Here is an 18,154-nt window from a genome sequence, read left to right on the forward strand (position 1 = left end):
TTTATTTTACATTGGAGAGTAGTTGGTTTACAATGTGTTAGTTTCAGGTATACCAAAGTGATTCAATTATACATATACATATAGTTATTCTTTTTCAGATTTTTTCCCCCATAAAGCTTATGGGAATATTGAATAGAGTTCCTTCCGTTATACAGTAGGTTCTTGTTGATCATCTATTTTATATATTGTAGTGTGTATATGTTAATCTCAGTCCCCTAATTTACCCTCCCCTTGCATCACATCTGTTAGATGGAGGTATGGTTTGAAAAAGTGTATTAGATGCCTCAGAAGTGCTCCACTAATGGACATATGAATTAAAAGATGCTTAAATGTCTCAATACAGTTTCATGCAATTTGATGATGGAAGAGAGCAACAGTTTTAGACTTAATAAATCATAAGATATAAATTATCTTATATAATACATAATTTTAAATAGGTATATGTAAGTAACAAACATTAGAAGGGAACGTTTCAGAATTTTATCAATATCCTTAAAAGTTTATAATTCAACTTGGCAAAAGAGAAACCTTTTAACATTAAATTGATATTTCTTTATATGTGAAGTCAACTTATTTTCATGCATAAAAGAGATTTACTGAAAAAAAAAAAAGAATAACCATGGTTGGCAGCGGTAATCTTTGTGTTGTAAGCAATAAAAACAATCCCTATCCTTCTAAAGCTTATGACCCTCACATACCTAATAAAGGCTCTATTTGAGTTAAACACGGAATCTATATTTTGCTTACCTTTTTGAGAGCCGCAATCCAGTTTCTGCCAGAGGTTGCACAACATTGGCATACTGAAAGCTATTTTCAGATGCATTATTTCCCAGAAGATATCTATGATAAATTCCCTATAAGTAAATTAACATAAAGTGATTAAAATTCAATGAAAACTATTCTTCAGCTATCCAGTCTTCCCAGTTTTCCAGCTATGTGAATCACTAAACTTACAAAGTACTAAGATATAAATCAGACTATCAATTCTATTAATTTACATGCAGGAAAAACCATGCCACTCCAAATGAAAGTATTACACGCTTATCATCTGGTTAACATACTCTCATCATAACAGAATTATAGCTGGAAATCAAACCAAACTTCAAAATTACTTCAGCAGTTACCAAAGATACCAAATTGGCAAGTTATATCATCTCTAAAGATCACTGTTCTACCTTCATAGTAGAGAAAAAAAAAAAACTAAAGAAATCAAAATAAAATTAAAAATTATAAAACCAAAAAGAAGACAATGAAATGACTTCTAAGAATATTTTATCTCATTTTTTTGGACCTTTAATTTAGGTGAAACTATTCTCCTTTGACAGAGAAGGTGATGGCACCCCACTCCAGTACTCTTGCCTGGAAAATCCCATGGACAGAGGAGCCTGGTAGGTTGCAGTCCATGGGGTGGGAAAGAGTCCGATAAGACTTCACTTTCACTTTTCACTTTCATGCATTGGAGAAGGGAAATGGCAACCAACTCCAGTGTTCTTGCCTGGAGAATCCCAGGGATGGGGGAGCCTGGTGGGCTGCCGTCTATGGGGTCACACAGAGTCGGACACAAATGAAGCGACTTAGCAGCAGCAGCAGCATTCTCCTTTGAACAGTGTTTGTGGAATGTTCAACTTTTTTTTTTCTTACCTCACCATGTTCTGTGCTTCCAACATAATATATTCTCTGGTTCCCTTACCCCAAACAATATCAACTAAATTTCACTAATGAAATTAGATCTAAAGATCTAAAAATTCTTTATACAATATTAACATTGTAACAGTCTTTCCATCATTTCCAATTCCACATTTCTAGTTAGTATGGATGGAGAAGGCAATGGCACCCCACTCCAGTACTCTTGCCTGGAGAATCCCATGGATGGAGGAGCCTGGTGGGCTGCAGTCCATGGGGTCACTAAGGGTCAGACATGACTAAGAGACTTCACTTTCACTTTTCACTTTCAAGCATTGGAGAAGGAAATGGCAACCCACTCCAGTGTTCTTGTCTGGAGAATCCCAGGGACGGGGGAGCTTGGTGGGCTGCCGTCTATGGGGCTGCACAGAGTCAGACACGACTGAAGTGACTTAGCAGTAGCAGTTAGTATGGAATGTTATGATCATCTCTAAAGTTACTACTATATAGTTTATGACATATAGTAGTTTATGACATATTAATTTCAATCATAAACTATGTCAAGTTTTCATTTGAAATGAAAATCCATTTTAATTTGAAAGCCTATTTGGTATCTTTTTTGTGGAAACTGACAAATACAGAAACATACCATAAACCTTATTGTGAGAAATCCATCCAAGCAACAAGATTAATTAATATGATTAATATGATTCTAAACTACAGGATGAGATGAACACAACAATTTCTTTGAAGATATTTCAGGTATTGGAGGACAGCATGGACTCTGAGGACAGGGAAAAATAACCATAATTTTCCTTAATCTTTTTTTTCCCATTCCTTTTGTTTCTAAAATCTCTTATTTACTTGTTCTTCTTATAAATCCTAACCCCTTGCCAGTGATGAAGCATCTTAATTTCTTAAATAAACAAAGATTCAAACTTAGGTTAATGAAGAATTAGTTTAATGAGGTAGTATAATGAAGAATGCATTTGTTTAAACTGTAAATTAAAAGAAAAACTGTACTTATGTTCAATTTTCTCTCAAAATTTGTCATATTATTAGGAAAATAGACAGTTTTGCTTATCTTCACTCAAAAACATAATTAAGAGGCTGCTGTATGCTAGGTACTGTGCTAGGCTTTGGGAAATATAATGATAATTCTTTCCTCACCGTCAGCCCTGATTAATAAATGGCTTTACAATCTGAATCAGATATCACATTAGGAGTTTAGCTCTTTCTTATACTGATATTCAGGAAATAACCAATTTTCACATACTTTTTTCTTTTTGTCATTATGTCTTTTTCTCTCCATTCCTCCATCTTTTTAGTCTGTTATACCACATTTGCTACTCAACCTTTTCCCTTGCCAAATTCCTATTCTGTAAACTCTGGATTTATATTTTATCCATGTTTGGTATTTGCCATTGTGGAAAATAAATTGATCTAAAGATATTAATATAAGGGAATTCTCTGGTCCAGTGGTTAGGATTCTCTGCTTCCACTGCCAGGGCCTGGGTTCAATCTCTGGTTAGGGAATTAAGATTCCACAAGCCAAGTGACTACATGGCCAAAAAAACAGAAAGAATGTACCATCCCACAAAACCAAAAATATTTTCAAGAGTACATCAGTAAGTAATAGTGAAACACATATTAAAAAATTAATTACCTGTGCTATTCCAGCCATTTTAAAAAATGAAAGGGCAAGAAAGAAATTCCAGTTAGGAAGATTAGAATTAATTCCCCTGCAGCGGCAATATATTGAAATCAGTTCTTCCATTGATGGTATCCCTATAAAAACAGTACATACTATAAACTTTAATAAAAATATCAGGGTGAATAATTTTAAATGTCATATTACATATAAAATTGAATATAAAACCACTTTTCTACAAAGCAAAACATGTTCCAAGTATTTATTTCCAAAAGAATAGTATATAGAAATGATTATATTTTGTCACAAACTACTAAAAGTAGAATGGCACACTTTAAAAAAATTAATAAAGATGATTTAAAAACATTTCGAAAAACAAATAAAAGCTGTTTATCTAAGATTATAAAATTATCTTTTGTTAATTATGGAAAGAAATAAAGACGATTTTACCTTAACAGAAATTTAGGCAACATTATGTTTTCATACCTATGTTTTCTTGCAAATGATGGCTTTGATTTCCCAATGAAACAGTCCTTGGCCAAAAGTAGAACATCGAGAGATGAGCCAAGTCTGACAAAGGATGACCAATGGTTGAAAGCTCCCAATCAAGCACAGCTATAACTCGAGACTGTAATTAAAATTAAAAGATTTTAATATATTAAATCCAAAACAACTAAAATAAGGAAATAAATGAAACAGAATATATTGAAAATCATATTTTCCATCAAAAGCAAATATGAGGCTGTAGTTTGCAGTCTTTACCCACAGTGGCACAATTCACTTATTTAATAGCCTTGAATGAGTAAAGCCAAGTCCCTTGCTTCCATGATCGGCTCTCAGTTTTTCATTTTACTTTACATAGCCTTAACATGTCTACTAAAGAGCGCCGGCAAGAGCAGTTGAAAGTATTCAACTGGAAGTTAACTATAATAAAAGAAGAAATTCTAACAATTAGCTATAATTTAAGAATCTATGCTCTAATAATGAATCTAGCAACATGACAAATATTTTACTCCTATGGCAACAGTAATTTTTTAAAGTAAGTTATTTCATGCTGCAGATACAAGAAGGCAATTGTTATAAAAGATGCTGCTTGTTTTATGAATATAAAATCAATCATCATATAGCAACATGATAAAAGAGTTGTGTAATTTGGAATCAATAACACAGCTTTCCTCATTCTACTTTGTAACAATATATATCAAGGGAATATAGATTTTTATGTTAGGAACATAGGGCATTCAACTGAAAATACAAGCAATCTGCAGAATAATATGTGCAGTATGATCCTATTTAAATAAAAAGGTTGCAAATGAATACTCAAAGTTGAAAGAATACATACCAAACTGATAACAATGCCTATGGATACTTCAAGTTAGGTAGGAGGGATGGGATATGGGAGGAGGCACTCCATTGGAGGGTCTGTACAGGAAGAGTAACTGAATAGGATTTGTATTAAGGTCACTCTAGCTGCTATGTTTTGAATAGACTGTAGGAGGGCAAAGACGAGACTGCAGCAACAATTTAGCCAAGATTATCTAAGCCAGATAAAACAACAGAGTTCATTTAGGCAATGCATATTATTGTGTTTCATGCCTTTTTGTATCTTTGTATGTGTTTGCACCCCCTTACTTCAGTCATATATTTGAACACATTATTGTAGCTTTAAGGAAAAATGTGGTCTGTGGAACCACACAGACCTGAATTCAAATCCTAGCTCTACAATTTAATGAAAGAAAGTGAAACTTGTTCAGTCATGTCTGACTCTTTGTGACCCATGGACTATACATTCCATGGAATTCTCCAGGCCAGAATACGGGAGTGAGTAGCTGTTCCCTTCTCCAGGAGATCTTCCTAACCCAGGGATTGAACTCAGGTCTCTTGCATTGCTGGTGGATTCTTTACCAGCTGAGCCATGAGGGAAGCCCTCTATCATTTACTGGCTGTGTAATTCCAGACGGTTAACTCTGCAATTCTGGACTAGTTAACACTTCTGATTTTCAATTTAAGTAACCATAACATATCTGGTGTAGAGTTAGTGTGAATATGAAATAAAGGTAGGTAGTATGTCCATTTTGTTTATCAGAGTCTATTTAAGTACCTAGCACACAGTAGGTGGCTAAAATGTATTTATTCAATGAATAAGTACACAGCCTGGCATATAACAGGCATTAAAGAATTTTCTATTATGACTGTGGAAAAATTGATCATTACTTCCTCCATGATTTGCCTTCATAAGACTTTTTATGGTTGTGATTATACTGAATTATCAGTTAAATTTGCTTTAAAAAAAGGATTGGATGCATTTTTGTCCATACCATTCTGTTTGTTTCTGTGCTCCTAACATCCAAAGAAAATTAGCACTTCCTCAGCACAACTGGTCTATGGGCTTCGCTGGTGGCTCAGTTGGTAAAGAGATTGCAATACAGGAGACGAAGGTTTGATCCCTGGGTTGGGAAGATCTCCTGGAGAAGGAAACGACAGACCACTCCAGTATTCTTGCCTTGGAGAATGCCATGGACAGAGGAGCCTATAGTCCATGGGATCACAAGAGTCAGACATGACTGAGTGACTAAACCTAATCCAGTACAACAGAAGCTTCATTTTGTTGATAATCAGCCACAATGTTTATAGTGCATGTAGATTAAAAACAAACTAGCCACAACTGGGTTGATTCCAAGTATACATCAACAGATGACTGGTTTAAAAAGACACAGAATATACATAAGGGAATATTACTCAACCATAAAAAGAAAGCAATATTGCCATCTGTAGCAACAGGGAGAGACTTAAGCAATATTTGCTGAATACAATAAGTCAGACAGAGAAAGACAAATATTGTATGAAATAATCTACGTGTGGAATCTAAACAGTAACACAAATGAATGCATATATAAAACATAAACAGACACAGAAGACAAACTTGGGGTTACCAAAGGGGAAAGGGTAGGGGGAGGGACAAATTAGGGATATGCAATTAACAGATACAAATTACTATGTACAAAACAGATAAGCAACAGGACTATATTGTATAGCACAGAGAATCATACCCATTATCTTATAATAACCTATCAGGGATGAGTTCACCTCCTCTCATGAGCACATCAAAATAACAATGATAAGCAGAACAACCACTGATGAAAAAGACCAGAACCTACCAGAAAAGATCCTCTACAATTAAAGACAAAAGAAGGAACCACATCAGGATGAGTAGGACAGGTGGACTTGCAATATAGTCAAGGTCGGAACCCCTAGGTGGATATACACAAACTGGAGAATAATTCCACAACAGAGGTTCTCCCACAAGAGTATGAGATCTGAGCCCATGTTAGGCTCCCCATTCTAGGGGTCCTGTACCAGGAAGATGAACCCTCAGAGCATTTATTTGGCTTTGAAGGTCAGTTCAGTTCAGTTCAATTCAGTCGCTCAGTCGTGTCCGACTCTTTGCGACTCCATGAATTGCAGCACTCCAGGCCTCCCTGTCCATCACCAACTCCCAGAGTTCACTCAGACTGACGTCCATCAAGTCAGTGATGCCATCCAGCCATCTCATCCCCTCTCATCCCCTTTTCCTCCTGCCCCCAATCCCTCCCAGCATCAGAGTCTTTTCCAATGAGTCAACTCTTCGCGTGAGGTGGCCAAAGTACTGGAGTTTCAGCTTTAGCATCATTCCTTCCAAAGAAATCCCAGGGCTGATCTCCTTCAGAATGGACTGGTTGGATCTCCTTGCAGTCCAAGGGACTCTCAAGAGTCTTCTCCAACACCACGGTTCAAAAGCATCAATTCTTCGGTGCTCAGCTTTCTCTACAGTCCAACTCTCACATCCATACATGACCACAGGAAAAACCATAGTCTTGACTAGACGGACCTTTGTTGACAAAGTAATGCCTCTGCTTTTGAATATGTCAGTGGAGCTTACTTTTGGAAGCTACCAGAGGACTGGGGAAAATACAGACTTCACTTGTAAAGCATGCCCACAAAATCTCACACCTTCCAGGATCTCAAAATAAAAGTCATATTCATAGGGACCTGGGTCAGATCTAACTGCTGGTTTTGGAGATTCTCTCAGAGAGGTAGGAGGCAATTGCAGCTCACCCTGGGCACAAAGACACCAGTGGCAACCATTCTAGGGAGCTCCTTCTACCAGGTGGACATTGGTGTTGGCACATGTCATTGTGGAATCCTCCCTCTAGTTAGCCCTAGGACCCAGCCATGCCCCAACAAACTATAGTCACCAGTCCTGGGACGCCTTAGGCCATGCAACTAACTGGGCCACCCATCAGCAGACAGGCTGCCTGAAGACCCCATGAGCCTGTAGCTGCCTCTGGACACAGCCCTTACCAACAGAGGGCCCAGGAACTTCCTCCTCCCACCATGGGCAGGCACCACATGCAAAAAAACCACAATCCTGCAGCCTTCAGACCCAGATCATTGACCAAAAGGCCATACCCTGCCCTGAGACAAACTTAGCCCTGATTCTGCCCACTAGCAGGCCAGTTCAAGCTTCTGGACACCCCAGGCTCTGTGTCAGAAACCCACCTACCACTGGCAGTAATCTGACACCAGCTCTAGAATCCCTGGATCCTGCAACTAGACTCCAAGACCTGCTCTGCCTTCCAGTAGTCTGGAAATAACCCCAGGACCATCCATGCACAAAGCTAGCATGAAGATTAAAAGACAAAAGTAGTAAAACCACTGATATCCACAATAAGCAGGTAAGGAATATAGAAACCATTTGGATGTAAAATATGATAAAATAACAGTATCATGAGAGAAGGAGAGTACAAATGCAGGGTGGTTAAGATGCATCTGACATTGTGGTATCAGCAACTTAAAACAATACACATACTCATATACCTATTTACCTCATGGTAACCACAAACCAAAAATCTATAATACATATACACACAAAAAGAAAAAGGAATCCAAATATAACTCTAAAGACAGTCATCACATCACAAGAGAATAAAAGAAGAAGAAAGGAAAAAATAAAGGCCCACAAGACAACTCCAAAATAATTAACAAAATGGCAATAATAACATATGTATCAATAATTCCTTTAAATGTAAATGTACTGAATGCTCCAATCAAAAGACACAGAGTAGCTGAATGGATATAAAACTAAGACCCAAAAGATGCTGCCTACAAGAGACTCACTTCAGATCTAAAGATATACACAGACTGAAAGTGAGGGGGTGGAAGTAAAAAAAAAATAAGGTGAGGTAGCAAAAGTTATATCAGACAAAATAGACTTTAAAATAAAGACTGTTACAAGAAACAAAGAAGGATAGTACATAATGGTCAAGGGATTAATCCAAGAAGAAGATACAATCGTAAACATATGTAACAACATATGCACCCAACATAGGAACATTTAAATACATAAAGCAAATATTAACAGACATAAAGGGAGATATCAACAGTAACACAATTCTAGTGGGGGACTTTAGCGTCCTACTTACATTAATGAACAGATCATCCAGACAGAAAATCAATAAGCCTAAAATGACACATTAGAAATGATGGACTTAATTGATATATACATAGAATATTCATCTGAATATTGTGCAGCAGAATATACTTTCTTTACAAGTGCACATGGAACATTCTCCAGGATAGATCACATGCTGGCCACAAAACAATCCTCAGTAAATTTAAGAAAACTGAAATCATGTGAAGCATCTTTTCTGACCACAATGTTGTGAGACTAGAACTCAACTACAAAAAAAGAAAAACTATAAAAAATACAAACACATGGAGGCTAAACAATAAAGTACTAAATAATGCATCACTGAAGAAGTCAAACAGGAAATAGAAACATATCTAAAGACAAATGAAAACACGATGATTTGAAATTTATAAGATTTAGCAAAATCTGTTCTAAGAGGGAAATTTACACTTATAAAAGCTAAATCAGAAAAGAAAATCTCAAACAACCTAACTTTACACTTAAAGGAACTAGAAAAAGAAGAATAAACAAACACAGAGTTAGCAGGAGAAAAGAAATCATAAAGATCAGAGAAGAAATAAAATAGAGACTAAAAAATCAATAGAAAAGAATGATGAAACTAAAGGCTCTCTGAAAAGATAAGCAAAATTGATAAAACTTTAGCCAGATATATTAAGAAACAAAGGAGAGAAACCAAATCCATAAAATGAGAATTGAGACAGAAGAATTTAAAACTGACATCTAAAGATTCATGAGTGACCACTATTAAACTATATGCCAATAAAATGAACCACCTCAAAGAAATGGACACATTTTTAAAAAGGTACAATCTCCCAAGACTGAACCAGGAAGAAATAGAAAATATGAACAGATCAATTACCAGTAAGCAAACTAAATCAGTAATTTTAAAACTCCTAAGAAACAAAATCTAGGACCAGATGGCTTCATGAATGAAGTCTATCAAAGTTTACAGAAGAGTTAATGCTTATTCATTTTAAAGTATTCCAAAAAACTGCAGAGGAAGGAACATTTCTGAACTTATCCTTTGCAGCCAGAATCACCTTAACACCGAAACCAGACAAAGATACTACAAAAAAGAAAATTATAGACCATTATCACTGATGAACATAGATGCAAAAATCCTCAACCAAATACTAGTAAATCAAATAACTGCAGACTAAATACAACAATATGGTAAAAGGATCATGTACCATGATCAAGTGGGATTTACCCTAGGTATGCAAAGATTTTGTAATATCTGAAACCCAATACATGTAGAAAAGGCTTTTGAAAAATTCAAAATCGATTTAATTCAGATACCCATTATATCTACTACTGTGGGTAAGAATCCCTTAGAAGGAATGGAGCAGCCCTTACAGTCAACAAGAGAGTCCAAAATGCAGTACATAGGTGCAATCTCAAAAATGACAAAATGATCTTGGTTTGTTCCAAGGGAAACCATTCAACAACACCATAATCAAAGTTTATGTCCCAACGAATAATGTCAAAGAGCTGAACTTGAATGGTTGCATGAAGACCTCCAAGATCTTCTAGAACTAACATCAGAACAAGATGTCCTTTTCATCATAGGGGACTGGAATGCAAACAGAGGAAGTCAAGAGATACCTGGAGTAACAGGCAAGTTTGACCTAGAAGTACAAAATTAAGCAAGGTAAAGGCAAACAGAATATGGCTAAGACCCTCTTCCAACAACACAAGAGACGACTCTACACATGGACATCACCAGATGCTCAATATCAAAATCACATGGATTATATTTTTTCAGCTGAAGATGGAGAAACTCTATACAGTCAGCAAAAATAAGACCTGGAGCTAACTGTGGCTCAGATCATGAATTCATTGCTTCAAAATTCAAACTTATATTCAAGAAAGTAAGGAAAACCACTAGGCCATTCAGGTATGACCTAAATCAAATCCCTTATGATTTTACAGTGGAAGTGATGAAAAGATTCAAAATATAGATCTGACAGACAGTAAACTGTACAGGAGGCGGTGACCAAAACCATCCCTAAGAAAAAGAAATGCAAAAATGCAAAATAGTTGTCTGAGGAGGGCTTACGACAGCTGAGAAGAGAAGAGAAGCAAAAGGCAAAGGAGAAAGAGAAAGACATACCCAAATGAATGCAGAGTTCCAGAGAAAGCAAGGAGAGATAAGAAAGCCTTCTTAAGTGAATAATACAAAGAAATAGAGGAAAATAATAGAATGGGAAAGACTAGAGGAGGTCTTTTAAAAAAAAAATTGGAGATACCAAGGGGACATTTCATGCAAAGATGGGCACAATAAAGGACAGAAACAGCAAGAACCTAACAGAAAGAGAAGAGATTAAGAAGAGGTGGCCAATCATACACCATGATCAAGTTGGGTTTATACCAGGGATGTAAGGATTCTTTAATACTCGCAAATCAATCCATGTGATACACCATATAAACTAATTGAAAGATAAAAACCATATGATAATCTCAGTAGATGCAGAATAAACCTTTGACAAAATTCAGTACCCATTTATGATTAAAAACTCTTCAAAAAATGGGCATAGAAGGAACCTACCTCAACATAGTAAAGGCCGTATATGATATGCCCACAGCAAACACTGGTTTTTCAGTGGTGAAAAACTGAAAGCATTCCAAGATCAGGAATGAGATAAAGTTACCAACTCTCACCACTATTAGTCAACATATTTTGGAAGTCCTAGCTATGGCAAGCAAAGAAGAAAAAGAAATAAAAGGAATCCAGATCAGAAAAGAAGAAGTAAAACTTTCCCTGTTTGCAGATGACATGCTACTATATGTGGAAAACCCTAAAGATATTATCAGAAAATTACTAGAGTTAATCAGTGAATTTAGCAAAGTCATAGGATACAAAAATCAATACACAGAAATCACTTGCATTTTGATATACTAACAATGAAAAAATCAGAAAGAGAAATTAAGGAATCAACTCCATTCACCACTGCAACAAAAAGAATAAAATATCTAGGAATAAGCCTACCTAAGGAGACAAAAGAACTGTATACAGAATGAGGTACCATTTCATGCCAGTCAGAATGGCTGCAATCCATAAGTCTACAAGCAATAAATGCTGGAGAGGGTGTGGAGAAAAGGGAACTCTCTTACACTGTTGGTGGGAATGCAAACTAGTACAGCCACTATGGAGAACAGCGTGGAGATTCCTTAAAAAACTGGAAATAGAACTGCCTTATGATCCAGCAATCCCACTGCTGGGCATACACACTTAGGAAACCAGAAGGGAAAGAGACACGTGTACCCCATTGTTCATCGCAGCACTGTTTATAATAGCCAGGACATGGAGGCAATCTAGATGTCCATCAGCAGATGAATAGATAAGAAAGCTGTGGTACATATACACAATGGAGTATTACCCAGCCATTAAAAAGAATACATTTGAATCAGTTCTAATGAGATGGATGAAACTGGAACCTATTATACAGAGTGAAGTAAGCCAGAAAGAAAAACATCAATACAGTATACTAATGCATATATATGGAATTTAGAAAGATGGTAACAATAACCCTGTGTACGAGACAGCAAAAGAGACACTGATATATAGATCAGTCCTATGGACTCTGTGGGAGAGGGAGAGGGTGGGGAGATTTGGGAGAATAGCATTGAAACATGTATAATATCATGTATGAAACGAGTCGCCAGTCCAGGTTCAATGCACGGTACTGGATGCTTGGGGCTGGTGCACTGGGACGACCCAGAGGGAGGGTAGGGGAGGGAGGAGGGTGGAGGGTTCAGGATGGGGAACGCGGGTATACCTGTGGTGGATTCATTTTGATATTTGGCAAAACTAATACAATATTGTAAAGTTTAAAAATAAAATAAAATTAAAAAAAAAAGAATATTGTAAGACACTGATGAAAGAAATCAAAGAGGACATAAACAGATACAGAGATATTCCATGTTCCTGGGTAGGAAGAATCAATATTGTGAAAATGACTATACTACCAAACACAATCTACAGATTCAATGTGATCCCTATCAAATTACCAATGGCATTTTTTCACAGAACTAGAACAAAAAAATTCACAATTCATATGGAAATACAAAAGACCCTGAATAGCCAAATCAATCTGGAGAAAGAAGAATGGAGTTGGAGGAATCAACCTTCCTGACTTCAGACTATATTACAAAGGTACAGTCAAAAGACAGTATGGTACTGGCACAAAAACAGAAATATAGGCCAATGGAACAAGATAGAAAGCCCAGAGATAAATCCATGCACCTATGGGTACCTTATTGTTGACAAAGGAGGCAAGAATATACAATGGGGCAAAGATAGCCTCTTCAATAAGTGGTACTGGGAAAACTGGACAGCTACATGTAAAAGAATAAAATTAAAACACTTCCTAACACCATACACAAATATAAACTCAAAATGGATGAAAGACCTAAATGAAGACCAGAAACTAAAAAACTCTTAGAGGAAAATATAGGCAAACCAATCTATGACAAAAATCACAAGATTCTCCCTGACCCACCTCCTACAAGAATGGAAATAAAAATCAATATATGGAAATAAAATGGAATAAAATAATGGAAATTTAAAAAAACATATTTTTCTGTTTATGCTCAAAAATCCTATATGATTATGGGACCTAATTAAATGCTTTTGCACAGCAAAGGAAACTATAAACAAAGTGAAAAGACAACCCTCAGAATGGGTGAAAATAATAGCAAATGAAAAAACTGAAAAAGGAGTAATATCCAAAATATATAAGCAGCTCATACAATTCAATACCAGAAAAACAAACAACCCAATCAAAAAGTGGGAAAAAGACATTTCTCCAAAGAAGACATACAGATGACTAACAAACATAGGAAAAGATGCTAAACATCACTCATTATTAGGAAATGCAAATCAAAACTATAAAAAGAGATATCACCTCAGACCAGTCAGAATGGCCATCACCAGAGTCTACACACAATAAATGCTGAAGAGGGTGTGGAGAAAAGGGAACCCTCTTTCACTGTTGATGGAAATGTAAATTGATACAGCCATTATGGAAGATGGTATGGAGATTCCTTAGGATAAAACCACCATACTACCTAGCAATATCACTACTAGGCATATATCCTGAGGAAACCAAAATTGAAAAAGGACACATGTACCCCAAAGCTCACTGCAGCACTATGTACAACAGCTGGGATATGGAAGCAACCTAGATGTCCATCAACAGATGAATGGATAAAGAAGTTGTGGTACATATACACAATGGAATATTACTCAGCCATAAAAAGGAACACATTTGAGTCAGTTCTAATGAGGTTGATGAATCCAGAGCCTATTATACAGAGTGAAGTAAGTCAGAAAGAGAAAAACAAATACCTTACATTAAGGCATATATATGGAATCTAGAAAGATGGTACCGATGATATTATTTGCAAGGCAGCAATCAAGACACAGGGAGAAGGTAATGGCAACCCACTCCAATACTCTTGCCTGGAAAATCCCATGGACAGGGGAGCCTGGAGGGCTGCTGTCCATGGGGTTGCCCAGTTGGACACGACTGAAGCGACTTAGCAGCAGCAGCAGCAATCAAGACACAGACACAAAAAACAGACTTTTGGACATGGAGGTAGCGGGAAGAAGGAGAGGGTGGGATATATGGAGATAGTAACATGGAAAGTTACATTACCATATGTAAAACCCATAGCCAATGGGAATTTGCTGTATGACTCAGAGAACTCAAACCAGGACTCTGTAACAACTAGAGTGGTGGGATGGGGAGGAAGATGGGAGGGAGGATCAAGAGGGAAGGGACATATGTATACTTATGGCTGATTTATGTTAATGTTTAGCATAAACCAGCACAATTCTGTAAAGCAAGAATCCTTCAAGCAGAATATAAATAAATTTAAAATTATAAAAAAAGGCGGGGGGTGGGGGAGAATACCCAGAAGAATTGTACAAAAAGGTCTTAATGACCTCGATAAACATCATGGTATAGTTACTTACCTAGAGCCAGACATACTGGAATGTGAAGTTGAGTGGGCTTTAGGAAGCATTACTACATGCTAGTGGAGATGATGGAATTCCAGATGAGCTATTTCAAATCCTAAAAGATGATGCTGTTAAAGTGCTGCACTCAATTTGTCAGCAAATTTGGAAAACAGCAGTGGCCAAAAGATGGGAAAAGGTCAGTTTTCATTCCAATTTCAAAGAAGGGCAGTGCCAAACAATGTTCAGACTATCATACAATTGCACTCATTTCACATGATAGCAAGGCAAAGCTCAAAATCCTTCAAGCTAGGCTTCAATGGTATGTGAACCAAGAACTTCCAGATGTACAAGCTGGATTTAGAAAAGGCAGAGGAACCATAGATCAAATTGCCAACATTCGCTGGAAACAGAGAAAGCAAGGGGATTCCAGAAAAGCATCTACTTCTGTTTCACTGAGTACGCTAAAGCCTTTGTCTGTGTGGATCACAACAAATTGTGGGAAATTGTTAAAGAGATGGGAATACCAGACCACCAGGAACCTGTATGCAGGTCAAGAAGCATCAGTTAGAACCTTAATGGAACAATGGACTGTTTCCAAATTGTGAAAGAAGTGTGTCAAGGCTGTATATTGTCACCCTGCTTATTTAACTTCTCTGCAGAATACATCATGAAAAATGCTAGGCTAGAGTCACAGGCTAGATTCAAGATTGCCAGAAGAAGTATTAACATTTTCAGATATGTAGATGATACTACACTAATGGCAGAAAGGGAAGATGAATTAAAGAGCCTCTTGATGAAGGTAAAGAAAGAGAGTAAAAAAACTGACTTAAAAATTCAACATTCAAAAAACTAAGATCATGGCATCTGGTCCCATCACTTCATGGCTAATAGATGGGGAAAAAGTGGAAATGGTGGCAGACTTTTTTTTCTTGGGATCAAAAATCAGTGTTGACAGTGACCACAGCCATTAAACTAAAAGAAGAAAAGCTATGACAAATCTAGACAGTGTATTAAAAAGTAGACTTCACATTGCTGACAAAGGTCCATATAATCAAAGTTATGGAGTATGTCCTTTTCATTATAGGGGACTGGAATGCAAAAGTAGGAACTCAAGAAACACCTGGAGTAACAGGCAAATTTGGCCTTGGAATACGGAATGAAGCAGGGCAAAGACTAATAGAGTTTTGCCAAGAGAACACACTGGTTATAGCAAACACCCTCTTCCAACAACACAAGAGAAGACTCTATACATGGACATCACCAGATGGTCAACACTGAAATCAGACTGATTATATTCTTTGCAGCCAAAGATGGAGAAGCTCTATATAGTCAGCAAAAACAAGACCGGGAGCTGACTGTGGCTCAGATCATGAACTCCTTATTGCCAAATTCAGACTGAAATTGAAGAAAGTAGGGAAAACCACTAGACCATTCAGGTATGACTTAAATCCCTTATGATTATACAGTGACAGTAAGAAATAGATTTAAGGGCCTAGATCTGATAGATAGAGTACCTGATGAGCTATGGACTGAGGTTTGTGACATTGTACAGGAGACAGGGAGGAAGACCATCCCCATGGAAAAGAAATGCAAAAAAGCAAAACGGCTATCTGGGGAGGCCTTAAAAATAGCTGTGAAAAGAAGAGAAGTGAAAAGCAAAGGAGAAAAGGAAAGATATAAGCATCTGAATGCAGAGTTCCAAAGAATAGCAAGAAGAGATAAGAAAGCCTTCTTCAGTGATCAATGCAAAGAAATAGAGGAAAACAACAGATTGGGAAAGATTAGAGATCTCTTCAAGAAAATTAGAGAAACCAAGGGAACATTTCATGCAAAGATGGGCTTGATAAAGGACAGAAACAGTATGGACCTAACAGAAGCAGAAGATATTAAGAAGAGATGGCAAGAATACACAGAACTGTAGAAAAAAGATCTTCACGACCCAGATAATCATGAGGGTGTGATCACTGACCGAGAGCCAGACATCCTGGAATGTGAAGTCAAATGGGCCTTAGAAAGCATCACTATGAACAAAGCTAGTGGAGGTGATAGAATTCCAGAAGAGCTATTTCAAATCCTGAAAGATGATGCTGTGAAAGTGCTGCACTCAATATGCCAGCAAATTGGGAAAATTCAGCAGTGGCCACAGGACTAGAAAAGGTCAGTTTTCATTCTAATCCCAAAGAAAGGCAATGCCAAAGAATGCTCAAACTACCACACAATTGCACTCATCTTACACGCTAGTAAAGTAATGCTCAAAATTCTCCAAGCCAGGCTTCAGCAATATGTGAACCGTGAACTTGCAGATGTTCAAGCTGGTTTTAGAAAAGGCAGAGGAACCAGAGATCAAATTGCCAACATCCGCTGGATCATGGAAAAAGCAAGAGAGTTCCAGAAAAACATCTATTTCTGCTTTATTGACTATGCCAAAGCCTTTGACTGTGTGGATCACAATAAGCTGTGGAAAATTCTGAAAGAGATGGGGATACCAGACCACCTGATCTGCCTCTTGAGAAATCTGTATGCAGGTCAGGAAGCAACAGTTAGAACTGGACATGGAACAACAGACTGGTTCCAAAGAGGAAAAGAACTACGTCAAGGCTGTATATTGTCACCCTGATTATTTAACTTATATGTAGAATACATCATGAGAAACGCTGGACTGGAAGAAGCACAAGCTGGAATCAAGCTTGCTGGGAGAAACATCAATAACCTCAGATATGCAGATGACACCACCCTTGTGGCAGAAAGTGAAGGGGAACTAAAGAGCCTCTTGATGAAAGTGAAAGTGGAGAGTGAAAAAGTTGGCTTAAACCTCAACATTCACAAAACAAAGATCATGGCATCTGGTCCCATCACATCATGGGAAATAGATGGGGAAACAGTGGAAATAGTGTCAGACTTTATTTTTGGGGGCTCCAAAATCACTGCAGATGGTGACTGCAGCCATGAAATTAAAAGATGCTTACTCCTTGGAAGGAAAGTTCTGACCAACTAGATAGCATATTCAAAAGCAGAGACATTACTTTGCCAACAAAGGTCCATCTAGTTAAGGCTATGGTTTTTCCAATGGTCCATGTACGGATGTGAGAATTGGACTGTGAAGAAGGCTGAGCACCGAAGAATTGATGCTTTTGAACTGTGGTGTTGGAGAAGACTCTTGAGAGTCCCTTGGACTGCAAGGAGATCCAACCAGTCCATTCTGAAGGAGATCAGCCCTGGGATTTCTTTCGAAGGAATGATGCTAAAGCTGAAGCTCCAGTACTTTGGCCACCTCATGCGAAGAGTTGACTCATTGGAAAAGACTGATGTTGGGAGGGATTGGGGGCAGGAGGAGAAGGGGATGACAGAGGATGAGATGGCTGGATGGCATCACTGACTCGATGGACGTGAGTCTGAGTGAACTCCAGGAGTTGGTGATGGACAGGGAGGCCTGGCGTGCTGCGAT

The 18,154-nt window shown here is 37.4% G+C and overlaps 1 protein-coding gene across 1 annotated transcript in view; it reads right to left on the reverse strand.

The window, feature by feature from the left end:
* The window catches only part of ACAD11 (acyl-CoA dehydrogenase family member 11), a 117,066-nt gene that overhangs the window by 63,517 nt on the left and 35,395 nt on the right, over positions 1 to 18,154 (reverse strand). The window contains exons 6-8 of the mRNA XM_086352066.1: positions 3,761 to 3,902; positions 3,290 to 3,411; positions 748 to 854 (exon numbers count right to left, since the gene is read on the reverse strand). Coding sequence (XP_086208192.1) covers positions 748 to 854; positions 3,290 to 3,411; positions 3,761 to 3,902 — 371 coding nt within the window. The remainder of the gene's footprint in view (positions 1 to 747; positions 855 to 3,289; positions 3,412 to 3,760; positions 3,903 to 18,154) is intronic.

Source organism: Bos grunniens, chromosome 1 (genome assembly GCF_055505025.1).
Source record: "Bos grunniens cultivar Pamir isolate PY7600 chromosome 1, Bosgru_T2T1.0, whole genome shotgun sequence".
Taxonomy (NCBI): Eukaryota; Metazoa; Chordata; class Mammalia; order Artiodactyla; family Bovidae; genus Bos; species Bos grunniens.